The 21,569-nt window shown below is 38.5% G+C and overlaps 1 protein-coding gene across 2 annotated transcripts in view; it reads left to right on the top strand.

Annotated features, from left to right (window-relative positions):
* Nucleotides 1-3,672: 3,672 nt before the first annotated feature.
* Nucleotides 3,673-21,569, top strand: part of efr3a (EFR3 homolog A (S. cerevisiae)) — a 77,208-nt gene continuing 59,311 nt past the window's right edge. For both annotated transcript variants that reach the window (XM_053486379.1, XM_053486378.1), the window contains exons 1-2: nt 3,673-3,732; nt 4,030-4,164. Coding sequence is in view for 1 of the 2 variants with exons in the window: in XM_053486378.1 (XP_053342353.1) it covers nt 4,155-4,164 (10 nt within the window). In the remaining variant the exon portion in view is untranslated. The remainder of the gene's footprint in view (nt 3,733-4,029; nt 4,165-21,569) is intronic.

The following is a 21,569-nucleotide window of genomic DNA, read 5'->3' as shown; positions in this document are numbered from 1 at the left end:
AACCTACCCAGCAAGGGGCCTCTAAACCAGCTCTGCCTCACTTCCTGATAATCCCAATGTCCTTTTTAAAAAGGGCATCATGATGCCAATGCTCAAGGAGGAGCTACTACCAGGTGAGCAGCCACTCTCATTCTCCAACTCTGTGTTTGCTGCTCTGAGCAGCGTTAATACAAATAAAGCAGCAGATCCAGATGGCAGCTGGTCAGGTGTTCAGGACCTGTGTGCAGGGGTCTTCACAGACATTTTTAACCTGTCCTTGGCTCAGGCAGCTGTTCCCATCTGCTTTAATTCAGCTACCATTGTGCTGGTCCTCAACCACCTTAACGTCTGCCTGCCTCCCATTCCAAACGAGCTTGCTTATTGTCCCAACAGGTCAACAAAGGATGCCATCTCCATGACACTCCATTTTGCCCTGACGCACCTAGACAACCCCAGCACTTAATCCAGGATGCTGTTTATTGATTTAAGTTCAGTATTTAACACTGTCAGCCCATTGAAGCTAGTTTTGAAACTGAAACAGCTTAGCATTAGCACTCCCCACTGTAACTGGACCGTGAATTTTTTTAAAACTGATGATGTCAGTTGGACAATCAAGTCAAAATGGACAATCTCACCTTTTCTAGTCTCAACCTCTGGTGCAGTCTCAAGCATTGGTGTTTCTCAAGGATGCATATTGTCTCTTTACTTTCAACAACAGAAGATGAAGGAGGTCATTGTGGACTTCAGACAGGCTAAAAATTAACACTCCAATCCATATCAGCAGAGGTGTACCTACCTTCTTTGGATCCCAAATCTCTAAAAATCATACCTGGTGCGTGAACTCTTCTTTGATTAAAAAATCAGCAGGTACTGAAAATAAAAATTATCAAAAAAATGGATGGCACTCAGCTACCCACCATGGAGGACATTCACAAAACAAAACAAAGGTCAAAAGGCATTTTTAAAGACACCTCTCACATTCACACTTACCAGGGACTATTTAATGTCCTCCAATTCAATAACTACTGCCCTGTCTGTTTACAGAGTGCACTGCTTACTCACTATGCATTTTACCACTATCCAGAACCTAGCCTGATTATTACCATTAAAACAACATGGTGCATTATATGGCTGCTCAATCAGATTGGGATCTGGTCAGACCTTGCAATGCTCAGAGAAACACACACAAAAAAACTCTAGAGCTATTTCTTGATCCTCACAGGCCTTACCGAGCATTTTAAAAGTCCATGATAGCACAATTAGCAGAAGACTGAACAAGTACTGTTTGTTTGGAAGGGTTGCCAGGAAAAACTTCTGCCTAAAAAAAAGTCTGATGTTCACAAAACTGCATTTGAACAAACCATGAGGCTTTTTCAACAATGTCCTATGGACAGATGACACAAAAGTGGATTTGGTTGGCCTTAATACCCAGCACCAAGTGGAAAAAAAGCATACAGCATTTCAGCAGAAACACCTCATACCCATTGTCAGGCACAGCCGTAGAGAGATGATAATTTGGGTTCGTTTTGCAACCAGAGGACCTGGATAGGCCTGTGATTTGTAGTCAATGAGTTGACAATGAACTCCTCTGTATACCAGAGTAGCATGAGGAAACCTGTCTGAAAATTTCAATGAAACTTGATCATGCATCAGGACAATGATACAAGCACACCAGTAAATCTACATCAGAATGGCTAAAAAATATGAGAATCAAGGTTTTGGAATGGCATAGTCAGACTACAGGTCCGCCACAGCTACAGCTGGACATCACTTTCTTTATTAAGAAATTAAAATGTGAATCGTTGCAGTTCTAACTATTATATGAGTTTGAAAATGTTACAAAGACGGGCTTATATGACTGTCTAATCCTCTGATTTACTTATTTATAAAGTTATTTATTTGTTAAACAATAGGAACCCACATCGACCTTTTTGCACGTGACATATGTCTGCGGTACAGTGCAATGCCCTGTTTCACCACACATTTGCCACATTAGATTTAAGGGGGCGCTGTTACACGCTGTAAAATAGTGAAAAACAGGAGATGGGACTCAGCCACAGCACATCGAATGTTAATGAGACAAATCTGTTAAACTAAAAAAGGCTGAAACCCTGGCTTCCTTTGGGCTTCTCTTCAACAACCTCACATTACCTACTAGCCTGACCTTAATATTTATTGTTTTTATTATTTTATAAGTAATAATTTTATCATATTGATATATATATATATATATATATATATATATATATATATATATATATATATATATATATATATATATATATATTTTAATATATTTTCACCAACACCAGTGTCAGACAAAAGTAAGAATTATGCCACATCTATTTAACAAAAAAGGGCTGGGCATTTACCTTAGTTCTCTCGCCTTACTTGGTCCTGTTTTTTTTTTTTCCTTTCAAAGAATTTCCATATATATTCAACTATATTTCTGTTTCCCATACATCGGCCACCTGAACCAGAGTGGTATATATAAGTTTTATATATATATATAAAACTCTCAACAGCTCTAACCTAAGCCATTCAATAACTACCTCTTCCTTTCCATTTCTTCCCACAGGTGTGCAAACCACTAAAAGTATGTAAACTATGTAATTATCATGCCATCAAGAATTTTGGACATTAAACTTTGAAATAATTGTTCATGGTCTCAAAGGAGATTGAAGAGCAGATTGCATGTAGAAGGCCTATTTTAAAAAATAATGATGTATTATTATTATTATTATTATTATTATTATACTGTCTTTAGGTGTCCAATGTTTAGAGGTACTATTTTCTGACAAATTTTAAGAACTTGTGAAATACTTAGAGACTGCTATGTTTTTTATTCTGTGACTACATTTCAGAGTATTGAGCATGGTTGAAATTATTTTGCTGGCTATGATTTTCAATTATCTCCATATGAGTTCCTTTGGTTTTGAAATCATAGTGGTTCTGGATTAAATGTGAATGTGGGAAAGGACCTAATTTTTTTCTAGAAGTTCTGGGCCAGCAGTAAGGTTGCTTTCTCATATCAATATGTCAGTTTCATATGTTCACCATGTGTTGGGGTGGATTTCCTCCCCACTCAGAAGCATGAACGTGGAGTGGACTGGTTCCTATTCTATGTTAACTTCCTATCTTTCTGGGATAGGCTCTAGGTTTACGGCAACATTGAGTAGAAACTGGTATTGAATATAAACGAATGAAAGAACGAAGAGTTTGCCAGTCATCTCTACAAAATGTATATTTTAGGTCTAGGTTTTGAAGGAGCAACCTGATGAATACATATGCTGACACTAAGAGATGCCAGGGAAGGAAGTCTGGACACTGACGTCAGGAAGTAAATAAATAAATAAATAAATATACTGCCTGTTTATTATCATTATTAATTAAGCAGGTATCCATTAGTTAGTTAAGTATTTATTAATAATAATAAAAAGAATTCTTACAAAATCGAAAGAATATCATTATAAAATACAAGCTTTTGGTGTAAAAAATATTAAATATTTAACCAGTTAACACAGTTAACAAATTAATAAAAAAAATATATAGAAGATATAAAAAATAAGCAAACTTATAGACAGAATAAACCAACCAAGAAATAAATGAAAACCCTTAAAAAATAAGAAAATAAACTACAGTAAATGGAAATCGGCTGCCTGTTCGACTCCCACTTCCGCGTTGCTCAGTGACGTAACTCCAGCGTAAAACCGGAAGCGCTAATCTCAAGGGATTTTCTCCGCTCGTCCACAGGTATTTACTCTCAACTTTGTTTTTGTAACTTCGCTGTACGTCGTGCCTTCGATCTATTGAACGCTGCAGCGATACACAGCTCTATGTGGCACAATCCCTTTATTAAAGAAATAAAAAAAAACCACACAAAACGTATTGTTATTGTCGTGCTAAGCTAGTTAGCTAGGCGCGGACAGTGTTGCAGAATGCAGGTGACAGGAAGGATGACACGGTGCTCTGACCGCTCGCAGTAGCTTTCACACGACGTATGTGTTTCAAGAAATCACTCATTATAGTTTGTTATCTTTTCCGTTTTAGCGTCCCAAGATAAATCCTCAGACCTTGTGGTGTGTGTGAGTGTGCTCGTTAAGGCGAGACATTAAAAACAACTCTCCAGCTCCAATTGCAGCGGGGCAGAGGATCTGCGCTGTGTTTGCACCAGAATGCCTGCGGGTAAGCAAAACGCTGATTTATTGTGTATTTCGTTTAGAAATAATGCACGAGCTCTTTCCGTTACACACTGATGGACAGCGTTATTACTGACCTCTAAACAGCTTTAATTTTATAGTAGTGTCTCTGGGGTGGGAGAGGAACAGCCTAGACTTGTTGTTGTTGTGATTTGAAACTTGTTTCTCACAGAAGACTTGGTCAACACACACACACACACACACACACAGTAAGAAAAATGTGCCTGAGTGTTTCTCTAGAAACAGTCTGCTCACTAGAAATCCCATATGCTTAAGAAAGAAAGATCCAGAACATTTTATTTGGCTTGTGAGCATAGTACTTTTTTTTGGTAAATCACATCTTATGATAAGATGTTTTAATGATAATAATAATAAGTTAATAAGAGCAATAATGAAAAAAAATCATAGTCATTATCATAGTAACTTCTTTATGGGTACAAACAGGGACTTGTATGTATTTCTAAATAAATGAATGAGCTCACAAAGCAAACAGTCACCTGACCATCACACCCATATGTATTTTTCCTCAAACTGTCACCACAAAGTTGGAAGCAAACAATTACCTACAACATCTTTGTATGCTTTAGCATTGCATTTCCTGTTCTGTCCGTACTCATTTGCAGAAATCAAGCTCTGTGCATACATGTTTTAGGGATGAACTGGAATGCTGACTGCATGCCAGGCCTCCTCACCCATCAGTGCCTGACCTCACCAACGCTCTTGTACCTGAATGAGCACAAATCCCCACAGTAATGCTCCAATGTCTAGTGCAGGGCTGTTTAAATCCACTCTCCTGCACAGTTTTCGTCCTGCATAGTTGTAATTCATCAACACTTAAACACACCCACTGTGTGCTGGATTTGAACAGCTTTGCTTTAGTGATGGATGGAGGCTATTATAACAGTGCAGGGACTAAATCTGGGATGACACAGTATATTCAAAAAGCACATATAGGTGTGATATTAAAGGGTCCACATAATTGTTTGAATTTTATTAGATTTTTTCTCATATAAGGACAAACTTACGAGAGGAAATACTCAGCCATCACGTATGTATATATACCAATTGACATTATGATAGTAACTTGCCTCATGTTGAGTAGGTCCCCGCTTTTGCCACCCAGATCGTCGAGGCATGACTTCACTAGATGTGTGTGCTCTTATATCTGTCAAGAAACTGTCAGCAGCATATCCTTCAATTACTATATTTAAGTGTTAAGGTATAGCTTGCATAGGTCTGATTTGGGTCTCCCAGCACATTTAATGAATACTGAATTTGATTGCGATCTGGAGAATGTGGAGGCCAAGTTAACATCTATAACTCAATGTTGTGTTTCTCAAATCATTCTTGGACCATTTTTACAGTGTGACAGGGCGCGTTATCCTGCTGAAAGTTAACACTGCTATCAGGGAATCCTGTTTCTATTAAGGAGTGTACTTGTTCAGCAACATTGTTAGCAATGTTCAGTAGGTGATCAGATTAACATCCAAATTAATCCAAGGACCCAAAGCAGAACATTGCTCAAAGCATCACACTATTTCCACTGGCTTTCCATAGTGTATCCTAGTACCTTCTTTTATTGGACTACTTTTGGTAGGTCTCGATCACTGCAGACCTACTCTTTTTAAGGTCACTGGCAGTCGTGTAAGCATTTCACTACATTTCGTACTGTGTATGACTGTGTATGTGACAAATAAAATTTGAATTTGAATTTGATTTGCACACGGGAAACTTCCCACAAGAACAATCTGGCCCTTGTCAAAGTCGTTGAAATTTTTACACTTGCTTATTTCTTTTTGTTTCCAACATATCAACTTCCGGGATAAAATGTTCACATACTGCCCAATATATACAACCCACTTCCAGATGTCATTGTAACAAGATATTCAACTTTATCACTTTTATCTCTCACTGGCCGTAATGTTATGGTTGATTGGTAAAGTCTATCATTTAATCAAAGATGAAATGTAGGTGTGTTCAGTAGAGGCTATGAAAAACATTGTGAGGACACAGTGAATAAAGCTGTAATAGCCAAAACAGTCTGTTATTAATGTTTACTTTGCTTCTTCATTATGTGTAAGAGGAATGCAAGCTCATACCCTTCACTAAAGATAAACCTTTTTTTAAAATCCGTATTTATTACAACTCAGTGGGGGTTATGTTAGAATCCTGACATCAGATTTTTAAGGGTAGTACCTCTATAAAAAATTTTGATGATCCTTTTTAGGAATCCACCACTGATTATTATTATTATTATTATTATTATTATTATCAGTTATGATCCATATACTTTGATATTTTATGCTGTCAAACATATGATTTTTTTGACTGACACAACACAGGTCTAAAACATGATCATATCTTAAAGCACTCACGCCTCCTTTGCATTACTTAGCAACCGAAGCTGGCAGAGAGGAGGCTCAGTTACTAAGAGTGAGCAGCGTGCAGTACTTTTCCATCATTTTGCCTGATGCTGAGTGCAATCGTCGCTAACCACTCTATATCACAGAGAGGCTTTTTCACATCTTAAATGTGGTTATGTTCTGCTACTAGACAAAAATGTCAAGTAGATGAGGCCCAGTGATTGTGAAAAGCACTTAAACATGTGACATATGAAGGGCAGAGCTTTTGATTTCACGCATTAGTGCTGGTGGCAGTTAACGGCGTTAACAATGTCTGCTTTTCACCTCGCAGCAACAGCGTCATGTCTTGGTAGGTAGTAAGCTTGAAATGGTGCACAAATGCACGTAAGCAACACATTCTCAGTTTCTGTGCGTCATCCTGTAAATCCTTCGGTCAAATTGAATGGACATTGTGTGCATATTTAAGCAGCAATTGACGACACCTCAAGTAAGACTGGACTTGGAATATGTTCACGCTTCCATATAAATAAAAAATTAATTGTGCTGTTATTGTAATATAACATCCACACATAGTGGGATGGTGTGATGCAGCCATATGCGAAGCAGATTTTCCAAAAGTGGATTATTTTCCTATTACCACAAATCCCAAAGCGTGTATTCCCCTTACACTGAAGTGATTTACAAACTTTAATGGTCCATTTAAATTTTTTAATAAAAAGGCAAATAATGTTTTGTTTTATTTATTTTATTTTGTTTATATAAATTGTTAAGAAACATCTATGAGACAAGATAGGTGTGTTATTGCTTACAGCCGCTATAAATAGTTGTCTGCTTAAATAGTTGTCAGTTTTTTTTTTCCCCTCCACTCTTGAAATTAAAAGGACATTTAAAAACAGCATGTCATGATTCCCTCTAAAGGACTCTGTTGTAAGGGTGCTTTGATTGATCGGATGCCGATCAGAATCAGACAATATTCTCTTTAATTTATACAGATCGGTTGTCTCTCAACTGGCCGATTACACACCGACTATTGTGATGATGCAAAAAAACATCCATCGACAGCCACATCAACATGCATGTCTCTTTAAAAAACATCAAATTTGCAATATGCAAAGTTTTCTTTTAAAAGCAAAACTCTGTGGGGCAACATCTTCAAAAGCTTCAACACACCTAATCTTTTTTCGCTGGTTAAGAACAACACACCATAAATACGTAGAGTATTAAAAGTTATCCGCAAAGGGGGCACCTCACTCAACTCAAGTGACCCTCACTCAACCACCTACAGGTGCTTTTTTCACGCAGAGAGTAAAAAGACTTAAATAATTAGCAAAAAATAATAATGAAAAGATAGAGAGTGGTTCCAAGTCTGTTTGAAGCACCCAGGTTTACTTTAATGCTTCATGCATTTGTGCTGACCTTGAGCAACTATTCAGCACAGTAGCTCCCATTCTGGATGATAAGAGGAATAGACTGTCACTTTAAAATGCAGAAATTCTGATATTAATAAAGACATACCTGCCCTTGCTGCTTACTAATGAGTAGCCATGATCGGCTCGCCAAATACAAAAATGACTGATATCTGCATTTATTTAAAACCTTTGGTGCAGGGTTTTAATTTGTTATTCATTGACACAGCTTTGTTTCATGTGCTGCATGTTACAATGGGTAAGCATAAGTACATTTTTGCACTGCTGCTCCGTACCCATGGACGAATTTTTTTTGATTGGAAACAAATACCTGCTTTTTTCATTGATCACTTTTCCTCCCATAAGCGATCATTTAAACATTTACATACAGGAAACCTTCTGTATTATTCGTGATGGTGGTGATGATGATAATTATTGTTGTTAGTTGTTAAAATGTATTTAGTCTGTTTATTGTTAGTACAGTATTAGATTATGTTTGGTATCTACAATACCAGTCCCTTTGAGTGAGCTGTTATTGTATAAGTGTGACCTGATTTGCTGTTTTAGATAATAAATCCCCATCTTCTAACAGATTTGGGAATTTAATCCCAAAATCAAGGTAAATTTAAGGTCATACACACGCATGTCCTGAGTGGCATGTCATGTCTGGTTTATAGCTGACTTGATGCATGGTCACTCATGTAGCATACTTGTATAAAACATGAGTGTGTACAGTAATGAGCAGTGTCATATAAACCAAAGTATAATTTACAGAGAAGTAAAAACTAAAAAAAAAAAAAAACGTTATTTTGTGTCAGCACAGTGTAACTTTGATTTAAAAACTGCTTAGGGGAAAGAAACAAAACCTGGGCTCATAAACAGTAAACCCAGTGAGTTCATCCTAAGAGATGCAATGGGCATAATGCATTTTTTTTTATTGTTTTTATATATTTTTTTCTTATATTTTTTCTTATATATTTTTTCTTTTATTTGCTCTTTTCTTAGGTAAGAGGGAATTTAATGAGTGGTCAAGATAAGACGCTTCAGTTTTCACCATCTGCAAATTGTTTGTCAGATACATGGGAACACAGTTTTAAAATTGAATACCATTACAATTTGTGTCATATAATAAAATTTAGATTATTATATAATTTTTTAGACAAATTACAATGTTTGGATTATTTATTGTGTGTATGTAAAGATCCTAATTGATCCCAATTAAGGCCATAAATACCCTAGAGCAGAGGTTCTTAACCTTTTGTAACTAAAGCCCCCTCAAACCTTCCCTATCATGTACCTCCAACAAATGCACTGACTTTTTCTGAAAGAAGCAAGTTCTTGGCATCTCTCCCTTGCATAGATGTGTTCAGCGAATTCAGCCCTTTCGAAACTGTCTACAAGGTATGACAACTGCACTAACCAAAGGCGGTCATCCAGGTACCGCGCAAGGTCGGACTTAATATTTACAAGAAATGTCTTCACTTCGGAAAGCAATTTGTAGAGGCGATGTAAAACTCGACCTCTGGAGATCCAGCGAACCTCAGTATGAAAAAGGAGCTTCTCATGTTCGGCTCCCGATTCCTGACACAGCAAGGAAAACAAGTGTGTGTTAAATGGATAATGGAGCTAAATTCTGGCCGCTAACTCTCCCAGTCATTAAGTGGGCTCCGTCCGTGCAAATACCGACACATTTATCCCGTGACATGCCTGCACCTCGTAAATATCTATCCAGAACTTCAAACAATGCCTCACCGGTTGTATGCTCTGGAAGGGGCCGACAGAAAAAAATGTCCTCCTCAATATTAGCATTTTTTTTTACATATCTGACATAGGTAAGCAACTGTGCTAGCCCTGCAACATCAGTTGTCTCATCAGGCTGTAGGGCATAGTACTGGCTTTGCATGATGTTAACTAGCAATTGCTCTTTAACGTCGCTTGCCATGTCAGATATGCAGCAGCCAACGGTGTCGTTAGAAAGGGGGATGTCACAGATATCTTTGGCAGCAGGTAAGATTAGCGCCTCAGCGATTGTGTAAGGTTTTCCTAATTTAGCCAAACGTTTAGAGACGTATTACGATGCTTCTAGACACCTGTTGGACACTGATGTGTGTCTGCTGAGGTTGCGTTTCTGCTGTTCAAGGCCAGATAACTTTAATAAAAAAAAAATCTAAGGGTTTGTCTTTAAGCGTTGGATGTTTAGTTTCTAAATGGCGCTTTAGCTTGCATGGCTTCATGCAGCGGTTCAGCATCTGTCCCAGCCACCCTAAAGCCAAGCTAAAGATTCCTAATGTCATACTTTTGTATTTTACACTTCTTAGCAGTAGGAGCTGACGACGCATCGTCACAACTCCTTTTTGTACGTGTAATGAATTTATCCATTATCTTTCCAAAATTCGTTCCGCTGCTACTGATAATCTGAACATGTCTGCACTGACTGCTGGATAAAAGGCAGGCTCTCCAGAACAACAGAAAAATGCAGAGAGATAGGAGCATATTTTTCACCCCAAGCTGAGCACGTTTTCTTCCAAATCAAGCAGGGTTTTTCCATTTTTCCATGTGTATTCTACCTGGAAGGTGAAATGCAATAAAATGCACTCAAATAATGCCCAAATAATGCATTGTCTCTGTTTTTTCTTGAAAACAATTTGCGCCCCTCTCCCAATCTTTCCGCGCGCACCCCCATTACCCCCCCAGCCCCCCCTTAGATTGCTGCAGACAGCATGTTTTTGGGGATTGCAAGATTTGTTGAGAAGTATAAATGGATGGAAAGCTATTTCAGATTGCTGTGAGTGCTCTGGAGCACATTATTATAAAAACCACTTTCCAGTTCAACTATATACATAACAACTTAACCGCTGTCACCTATGTTAGACCCTCATTCCAGGTGCCATCAAACCACTTTTTATTAAACCACCAATTTTTTTTTACATTTTTTTAATTGTGTGTTCCTTGGCTGAGTGGCCATTTACAGTTAATGTGTACTTAAATTTTACTTACTTTTGCTGTACCAGCGCTGGCTGATTGTCGTCCCACGGATGTTCAGACGCACATGAATTCTGGTTTGCCAGTTCATGTTCAAGTCACATGACCACGTATTTATTGGATATGTATGTGATCTAGGATATAATGCATAAAAACTTTTTTAGATTTTCAAATGAAAAACATCAGATTTGTGCATTTGGACCACACTGTGTCTCATTAGTGTAAAAAAAAAAAAAAAAAAAAAAAAAAAATTGCAATTGATTCGCTTCAGGCTAATAATGTGAACGGAGCCTTTGATCACTAAAAGAGCAGTCGGGATGCTGGTGTGTCCAGGGCATGACTAATGTATGGAGTGTATTACTCAACCAATGATTCAGTTTTAACGATTATTTCATCTGGTAGTTATTATGATGTTATTAATGAAATCAGTGACTGTATTGCCAGTGTGTTTCTAAATCTCATGTATATTTTTTGCAATCTTTGTTGAAACATAAAGTGTAAAGTTGCTTATGTGAACGTATGTGAGATGGGGAAGAAAAAACAGCTACATATATCACAGAAATAAGAGAGAACCTACACCTGTCACATGTCTCTTCTGCTTTACCTCTCTCTCTCTCTCTCTCTCTCTCTCTCTCTCTCTCTCTCTGGCCATCTTTGTAAATGTACAGAGAGAGCACTTTGACATGTTAATGTCTTTGGGTCGAAAGCGGATTGAGCATTTTTGCTTTTGGAACTTGTGTGTGTGTGTGTGTGTGTGTGTGTGTGTGTGTGTGTGTGTGTGGGAAGTGGGTGAGTGAGTGCGCAAGAGACAGTTTGATCTCCAGGTCTGTTCAGTGTGTGTGTTTGATCTTGAGCTCTGATTTGCGTTCGTGTCGGTCCTTCGTTTTCCATTTGGCATTGCTTCATTCATATGCGTTATGGAAAACTCGCTCTAAAGATGGATTGTGGGAAAAAATAACATGAAAGCTTTTAAAAGCTTGGAGCTCTGTTTTTGAACCAGAATATATCACAGACATCTGCATCATTATTACACAATATCTTCGTGATGGTCTTTTTTCTAAGGGAAAAAAGTCTCTGATTGTTGTCATTAAATGTGGTGCATTGATTTGCTCAAACTAAGTTTAAATTTATTATAAATTGTTTCGGCAGATTTGCAGCTGAGTGTGTAAAGCTTGATCCTTGTGGGATGCCCTTTTTTATTTTTTCATAAACACATTCTTCATAATATTAAGGACTGGATATTCACTGTTTTATGCCATTTCATTGTCACTTTGACTTGGCTCTTGAGATCATTGTCCTCCTAGAAGGTTAACTCGAAGCCTTCAGCAAACTGAAGCAGCTTGTTTATATTTTTGCTTGCTTCAATCTCAGGCATGACCGTTTTGTTGGGTTTGTGCCACACACATGGTGCTTTGAGTTCTGGCCAAAAGGCCATAAGGCTCCAAAGGGTCTCCAAAACATTTTACACATCTTGCTTGCTTTCTGGCAACTCCAGATGGAATTCTTGAGTAATGGCTTCTTTCGATTTTATGCAGAATTGATATGTTGTAATTCAAGTTTACTGCACTTAAACTTTTAAATCAGTGAAATATCCATATTCTTTATTATAATTAAGTTTATTGCAGTTTATCTATTGCTTTCATAACAATGCTGTGTGGTCAGTAAGGATGAGAATTATTAGCCACCTTGTTTGGTGATTTAATTTGTATTGCAAACCTGTAAGTATCATAATTTTATAAATAGCTTAATTACCATTGTAATACCATGTTTCTAAATTTAAAATAGTAAACAGACTTTATTACACTGTATTATTACATTGCAAATTTGAGGTGGGCTGGGTTTGGATTGACCTGCTGTGTGCTCCAGATCCTAACCAGAGTCCGAAAAGCCCTGCCGTATACAAAGGTATTACTCAACATAGTCTCCATCACAAGCGATGCAGTTGTGCTATTTTAAAACTAAATTCTTGAAACCTTTTTGAAAATCCCCTTCGTCACAGTTGATGATCTCCCATTATATGGTTTGTCTTCAATGCTGGCGTCCTCATCTATAAGCTTTTTCATCCATCTTGGCACATTGCTCTTGTAAATCTCTGTAAACATTCTGCAGCACAGTGGGAGACCATCAACTGTGACAAAAGGGAATTTCAAAGAGAATTCCAGAGTTAGTTTCACTAATGGCCAAATGCGTTGCTTGTGACTGTATGAAGACTATGTTGTATGCAATAGTATTTTTTTGTATAGGGGAAGAGTTACTGTACCAACATGTGAAGAAACTTGTGTGGTCAGAGTTTTGTTTATGCACATACTGTACTTTGTTTCACTATTATTTACCCTATATAGTATTACCAAGATGGTCAAAAGTATACTTTGTGCACACCTAAAATTGATTGGTCTACCAATGTATCATTTTCTCAATTAAATAACAAATCTGGATATAATCAGTCAGTCAATAGAAGCTAAAGTTAGCATATATTGTCTCACAAAATAAATTAAAAAAATCTTAATCACAAACGTCTTAGTTGTACAACAAAAAAACTGAACTGTTCTTGTCGTTCCAATACTTTCAGAGGGGAGCCCTTGGCCCATATCAGGAGAGAAAAGAAGAGTGTTTAATTTTGCCGAGATTAGGACAGTTCTTTCTTAACCTCACTGACTGATACACACAGGCTTAGGGTTATTGGAGCTATTTTTAGCTCTAAGACAAGAGACCTGTACTGGAAGCAGTATTGGAGTTAGTAATAACATTAGTGTTACTAATGCATGCCAAATTGTCTGTGTGTAGGAGCTAGATTAATGCCTACCTCTGTTTAGAGAGGGAGATAGAGGGGAAAGTGGAGAAGGAAGGGGGGAGGGACAGTGGGTATAGAAGACCTGCAAGGTCAAAAAGACAGAGGGGCAGAGCAAGATGTAAAGGCAGTAGAACTAAAGAGACCACTGAACAGCTATGGATGCCGGAAGCCCTTATCTGGGTAAGAGTATGGTGTGTGTTTCTTTATATGTGTCTGTTAAACAGAGCATGAGAGACAGACATTAGTGTTATTGTTGTTTAGCAGTTTAAGTCTATACTTGTGGATAAGAAAAACTGCACATGGTGAGAAAAAGGGGAATAAATCTCTCTCTCAATAAATTGCAGGAGATTAAAATAAAAGAGAAGTGATGTAAAAGAACAGGTTCTGTCTGTTTGCTTTTATTAACGGTATAAAATGTATACATGTATTAGAAGTGTAATGCACAGTGCTAGCTTCTTTAAAGTGGATTATTTGTTCGTTTCAACGTGCCGAAAGCACCATTTTTTCCAGTCTGTGTTTGTGTGTTTGGCCAGAGCCTGAACATTTGATTACAGTTGTTCTTGTAGTGCTTCATAAAAGGTGATCTAACGTTACATAATCTTAACCTGTGTTAAAGCATATATAGGCACTAGGGGTGTAACAGCATACAAATACATTACCAAGAATTGTTTTAAAGCAAGTATGCCAGGTTCAGAGAAGATATGTGAGTTAGGATCAGTTGGAGAGGTGTGACCACTGTTGCCAAAGGTTTTAGGAAAATAACCATCCTAAATGCAACTTCCAAACTGCACAAAAAGACTAGAATCCACTTCAAAGACGTAATTATACGTAAGAGAGAACGTTGATGTGGTTTGCATCTCACATTGGTCTCATCAGTAGTTTGCTCCAGTGGCTCGACCTACAGTAATCTCTGCTTTACTGAGCTCGCCAGTAAAGCCACATTTCTACTATATTTCTGTATAACCAGGAAAAAAATATTTATAGAGCCCACTACTGATTATTTGTGTAGCTCATGCAGACTGTGTATCTTATCACATATCATTATATCTTTGATAGGCTCTTCATAAATAATCATTTAATTTATTGTAACATACTGTACTAAGTTTTATATTTATTCATCGTTTCACCATTCTACAAAGAATATCTTCCTGAAACATCCTATGGCTATTATAATGAAATGCTCAATGATAATGAAATAATAATAGAGAAATAATGAATGTCACAGCATGTGATGCTGCATGTTTAGTGTGATTTTATGATCTTTTTGGAATGTCATGCCTCCTTTGGCTGCTCCCATTAGGGTTTACCACAGCAGATCTTACATTTACACTTTATAGCATTTGGTAGATGCACTTATCCAGAGTGACTTACATCTTATCTTATTACACAAATGAACAGTTAAGCATTAAGGCCCTGGCTGAGAGGGCCAACACTGGCAGCTTGGCGGTGCTGGGGTTTGAACCTGGCACCCCAGTTGTCCAACAGCTTAACCACTCAGCTACTCTTGCCTCTAACCCGTGTTAGATTTTTGGCACAGACTTTATGCCGGATGCCCTTCATGATACCCAGGCTTGGGACCAGCACTGAGAGTGCACGGACATGTCTGAGGGATTCAAACCTTGCTCTTCTGTAATTAAACAAGCAAGGAAAAGAGTACAATTATGTCAGTCTTAACGCTATGCTAATATTAGTGATATTTTGTGACTCTCTCGTGTCGCTTTCTACTCTATCAGCTAAGGCTGTGTAGGTCAGGGTGTGAGGAGACAGAATCAGATAATAAAATCATATAAATCCCATACTATATAATTTCGTGGATGCACAAGGTTCGATAAGTTCCCACAATAGCCCAGGCTTCAGGTTTCCATTGTGTAAAATATAGACCTAGAACTTTGGAACAAAGAAACATCGAACCCTCTGTCATGCTTCCATTGTGTGTGGTATGTGAATGTAGGGCTCTGGGCACATGGCGATGACCCCAAAACGGTATGCATCATTTAAAGCATTTAAAGCATTTAAATCATCATCATTTTTGAACTCATAAATCTTTATGAACGCCTAACTACTGAAAAACATTTATTCATTCAATTTATCCAAAAAACAAAACAAAACAAAAAATTATAATTTTAAGTAAACCAAAAAAATTCTAGTTCTTGGATATATAATGTTCAGTTAATGTTCATTGTGAGGGTTATTTGACCCTTTTTATTTTATTGTATTTTTTTATTGTATTGCACACACACACCTCATGGTCAGGAAAACCTTTTCTGCTTGATTGGTTTGACCTCACAGTGATTGACAGGTGCAGCAGCGCTGGTGTTGGTTTAGTGGATCTGTCCATCACAGTGGAAAGTGGGAGTGGAAGGAGGTGTGGCATGTATAAATGTGCGCCTGAGTCCAGGTGCACAGGTGTGTTAGGCTGGTCGGCTCAGAGTTTGTACTTGTAAAATAATTCTTTAAAGAAGAGTAAGGTCGCTCTGCGACAGCTGCCGTTTGTGGGAGAGGTCGGAGGTCACCATGCGGCGGTACAGGCAGGTGCCACGCTCGGATGCGGATGGAACTTTTACATACAGACGCACAAGGGACCGGACAACCTTTTTTTCCACACTGGGTATAGAGATTGTGTGTGAGCAGTGTGAATGTGTCCGATACTTGATTGTTGATTCTAAATCTTTGATTTCTTATAGATCATGAATTCAAAACATATACTGTTAGTATGGATACATATCTATAGGCTGTTTCTGTGTCTTGTGTTAATTATTTTTTTTAATTTATGTAGAAAAAGGATACAAGGATATATTGGTATAAATAGTTTTATAAATAATGCATAATACATTATCTCTCTCTCTCTCTCTCTCTCTCTCTCTCTCTCTCTCTCACAATCTCCTTCTCTCTTTCAACCTCTCAGTAAGGGTATCATATGCTTGATAATGATCAACCCTATTTCCACTTCTCAACTTACAATACCACACACACACACACACACACACATTTTGTAGCGATATTACAGCGATATTTGTTATCTTACTCATGCATCATTAAGCTTTTACTGAAAGTAGGACAGGTGGGCATACTGTAGCTCCACGGTGTATAACTATAGGGTCTGTGATGTTGAAAATATTTTAATATTGAGTACCGTAAGTGTTCATGAATCCCTGGATTACAAGCCTTGAAGTGTGGTATACTTTCCCAATATTGTAGTAGGTTTAGAGAGCCTAGCGCAGAAGCCTTGCTGTTCTACCACTCTTTTCATAATCGCCTATCCCTAACCCTCTGCAAACGACATGCCACAGACCAGTGTTTTTGCATATGTCATTCAAATGGTCTCTTGCTGCTGGTCTCTGGACAGCTTTAGAAATGGAAAAATAAGAGACTCAGAGTCAGGTTTAAAAGAGTTATATTGTCATAACTACCAACAGCACTCTGTGCAATTCTAATACATGCCAAAATTGTGTGTCTGTGTTTTACTAAGAGAAAGGGATGTGTTAAATGAGTGGAGCCTGTTGTCTGGTTGGATACACTCAGATGTCTTCTTTTCTCTTAATTATTAATTACCCATACACAAACACACACCAAACCTTCTGAACTCTAATCTATGTTAACTCTAGTTATTTGTATCAAACTAAATTCAAAGTATTAAAATTTATATTTTAGCAACACCAAGGCATATTTTATTTAATGCCTTGGTGTTAGCATTAAATAGGGCTCTTGGGTGCATTTAGATACCTTGCCGATATCGAGTACCAATACGAGTACTTGCTACTTGTCCGTGAGCATAAAGTGAACAGACTCTTTCGACTTCTCCCAACATCTAAAGCATATCATCAAACCTACCCTTTATAGAAAATGGGTAAGCCATAACATTATCTCAACAAACTTGATCACTAACCATATACCAGCAGACTAAAGACAAGATCATGGTCGCCCAAGCTCACCCATGTCCTCAAGACCGGTCTGTCCTGCCCGATTCTAAGGAAAAGCCAATGCGGCACAAATCACAGAACAATCTCAATGCTTGTCATGACAGAAAGGCACTAGATCACTATCCGCTGACCCGGCCCTAAAACTCCCAAGATCCCAAACAGTCCCACCGTGCAACCCACAGCACTCAAAGGATTCAATTCAATTCAATTCAATTTTATTTGTATAGCGCTTTTAGCAATTTTTATTGCTGCAAAGCAGCTTTACACAGTCAAAAGAATTATTTAAGTTTGTATGAAATGTGAATTTGTATGAATCAAAATGGTCAGTTTGTCCCTGGTGAGCAAGCCGAGGGCGACAGTGGCAAGGAAAAACTCCCTGAGATGGTAATAGGAAGAAACCTTGAGAGGAACCAGACTCAACAGGGAACCCATCCTCATTTGGGTGAAACAGAAAGCAGTAAATGATCTGCATTTATACAGTGTGTAGGGTTTGAGGCAGTTCAGCTATAATAACTGATGTTAATTGATGTTAATATGGAGGCCAGGTAGTTATTGAAGACCCAGGTAGACTTGTAAGAAGTTCCAGTCCTGAACTATCGAACTGTCAAGTCCCCAGAGAAACAGTTGCCAACACCAGTCAAGGCCAGAACCATTTTCTAGGTAAAGAGAATCATTCCCAGACACCAGACGCATCCCAGAGAGACACACGGGGCATCCATGTGACGAGATCTTCAGCCAGAAGCGGGGCACCAGGATGGGTCAGACAGGTCCGGAGGGCAGAGGGAGTCTGGATCACTGGCAGCTCAGGAACGACATGTGTAGCTCGACAGAGAGAGAGAAAGAGTTAAAGGGGGAGACAGGAGGAGAGAGGAAAGAGAAAGAGGGGGGGAAAGAGAAGAAGAGGAGAGATGGCAGTTAGGTATGGTCACAGTCACACAATGTATAATGTGAATGTATATTAACTGTAGAGTGCAAGCAGAGACTCCGGCAGGACCAACTATGACAGCATAACTAAAAGGGAAAGCCAGAAGGAAACACAAACATGAGGGCTTCCTGAGATGTAAAGCAAACTATCACCTCACCGTCAGCAAACCTGAGTGATCAATGAGAGTGAGGAAGACAGCATCCAAACATACCAGTTCACCATAATACTCTACGTCCATGAAAGGATCAACTGACAACGTCCCCACAGCACATCCCCTTAGCCCTGCATAGCTGCAACTGGTGGCACAACAGCAACCCAAAACCTGGTCGATTTTCCTTTTAATGTTTTTGTAACTGATGTTGTGGCACATTGCATTCTGGGTAATGGCCGGCTTCAGCATATTAGGATCCACCTCTTAAAATAAATAGTAACAAGGAAACAGAAAACAAAGGGATAAACCACCTAGGTTTATCAGGACAGACAGACAGATGAGAGAGAGATGCACTGCTAGCACATGAGTTTAAAGTTATTTGCTGACCTCAAAGCCGAGCAGGAAACACAATCTAACCTGATTGCTGTTTCTGCAGTTCACTTACAGAAGGATAGTTCTTTGTCACCTTCTCATTGAGGATGTCAACACTGCTTGCCACACTGACAATAGAGTGGAGGAGGAGGCTTTTGTCAAAATAATGGGGGTCTTTTTAACTTGCACAGGGAGTGTATAGGGCTTCCCCGGCTTTAAAGCAGTATAGGAATAGTTTTCCGAGTTAATGGACACTGTATTAGACCGATGTTCGGTACAGGTACAATTTTAGTAATTTAGTAATTATTAGTTTATAATTTAAGAAACAAGACTGTTGTGTTTTTTTTTATTTTATTTTTTCATATTTTTTCTGAGCAAGCAGACAATAAACTGTTATTGAACTCTCTTTTTCTTTAAATCCCATATAACCACCAGGGGCAGCGAGAGTGACCTGGAGATCTTCCAAAAAGTCAGAAAATGACACATGACTAAGTATTTGAAATAAATACTGTCATAGAGCTATCTGCCCTTGTTTCTGAATGAAAGAGTGATTTAAGATGATTACCACACAGCAGTGCTGAGAGTGGCAATTTTAACCTTGTTGAATGTGAAGAGAGTGCGCAGTGCTGCCCAAGCAGCAGCAGTGCAGATGTCTGTGTAATGCCTATAAGGAATAGATGCTACCTATAAATAGAATTGCTTATTCGGTTGCACATTCTATAGACCATGATGATGTCATCCATCACCCGGTGGGCCAGTGTCTGCTTAAATGTTGGACAGATGAACAGTTGGTCTGATAAGTTCCACAGGGACCATACTGAGCACAGCAAGGACTCTCTGTAGGCTTACCTTCATGAATCACTGCAAGGTTAATAGATTTATTTATTTTTTGTAAAAATGGTGTCAGCAGAAATCCAATGGGGTCAACTACAGAGTCAGCTGACCATCAATGCTCGCAAAATAAGCTTAAAATATTTAGTCATCTGGATTATTTAGCCGAATTGATTGCTGGCAAAAACTGTTTTCAGAGATTTGATATGAGTTCATTATCTTGCATGAGGTCATAAAGAGGGGCCCTCAGTGAGAGATCTGATGCCAGCACTAATTTAATAATGGTGAAAGTAAATGAGGCCCCTCAGTGATGCCATCTCCACATGCAAATGTTGTCACACATGCCCAGTGTTCATGGGCATGCGATGATCCCTAGCAGTCACTGAGAAAAGGTGGTATTTTGGGATTTGGGCATTGCACCAGATCCAGTAAAGATGTACACTCTTACTACAAGAAGGGAATTGTCTCTTTTTTTTATATATGGCATTTTGGATCCAGCTGACGGTCAAGCCCAAAGAGACCTTCCAAAACCAATTCTAAAGTTATTTAAAAAAAAAAGCTGATGCAACCCAGTGAGTCTGATTCGTCATTACAATGGCATTGTTTTTGCTAGCATTCTCATTAAATGTAGCTGCCCACTGATGAACCTTCTTGGTTGTTGCAGCATTTAGGACGTTTTCTGAGCACTCAGTAAGAGCCATTGCATCTCTGTGTACAAGTGGTCTGCTTCTTGATAAAGGTCCATAGAAGCTATTCATCCAAAATAGGAAATTGTCCTTAATTCCTCTGGACATCAGAGTGTAAAAGGAGGTTTACAAAAATCTCACAAATATCCATGGTGCTACAGAGGTTGAAGTGGAAGGTCCAACAAAGACTGCTGAGCTTAAGACGTAGTGAACCCAAGTTGTTCAAGTCTTCAGCATTTCATGTTATGTTTAAAAAGATAAAACAAATGGAATGTTTGTTCTCTTTCAGACCAAGTATTTTGTTAATATGATTCAGTAAGCAATCAGAAGGTATGCCATCTCATTAAAATAAATTAATTAATTAACAAATAAATATGGGTAATGTGTGGAATTGGAAGGCAAACTTTGAAAAGCATCCACATGGAATAGGGTATGCAGCTTCATCTATGTGAACCAGTCCTGCGCTTACATTTCCTCTGATGTCCTTAGCATATGTAAAGGATGGTTGTTTAGGAATCAGTTCAGCCCCATCGGATCTAAAAGTGAATGTAAAATGCCATCCTTCTTCTGAACCAGGAAGTGTGTGCTCAACCACAGGGGTTATCTGAAGAGAACAAACTTAATGCGCCAGAGTGACATCTTTGTTGGGGTTGGTATTTTGAAGTGACTCTGAAACCCATGATATTAGGGGGGCCAGTTGATATTGTCTCTAAAACCCAGATCTGACGCAGTTGCTGCCTGTGGCTATAAAGCATGCCGCAGTTCTTCACGTCAATTGGAGTCAGTTCTATAAATTTAAACCTGCGGTCGGGGCTGAACACGCAGACAGTCTGTGTCACATAATGTTAAGTGTAACTGTTCCACTTTGCGATTGTTGGGTGTTTAGTGACCCACACTTTTTACTGCAGAGAACGAGTGAGCTGCTTGCATTTGGCTGAGAGAGTGTACAGTTCCCTGCATATCT

This window comes from Clarias gariepinus, chromosome 25 (genome assembly GCF_024256425.1).
Source record: "Clarias gariepinus isolate MV-2021 ecotype Netherlands chromosome 25, CGAR_prim_01v2, whole genome shotgun sequence".
Classification (NCBI taxonomy): Eukaryota; Metazoa; Chordata; class Actinopteri; order Siluriformes; family Clariidae; genus Clarias; species Clarias gariepinus.
This window is presented reverse-complemented; position numbering and strand designations above follow the sequence as displayed.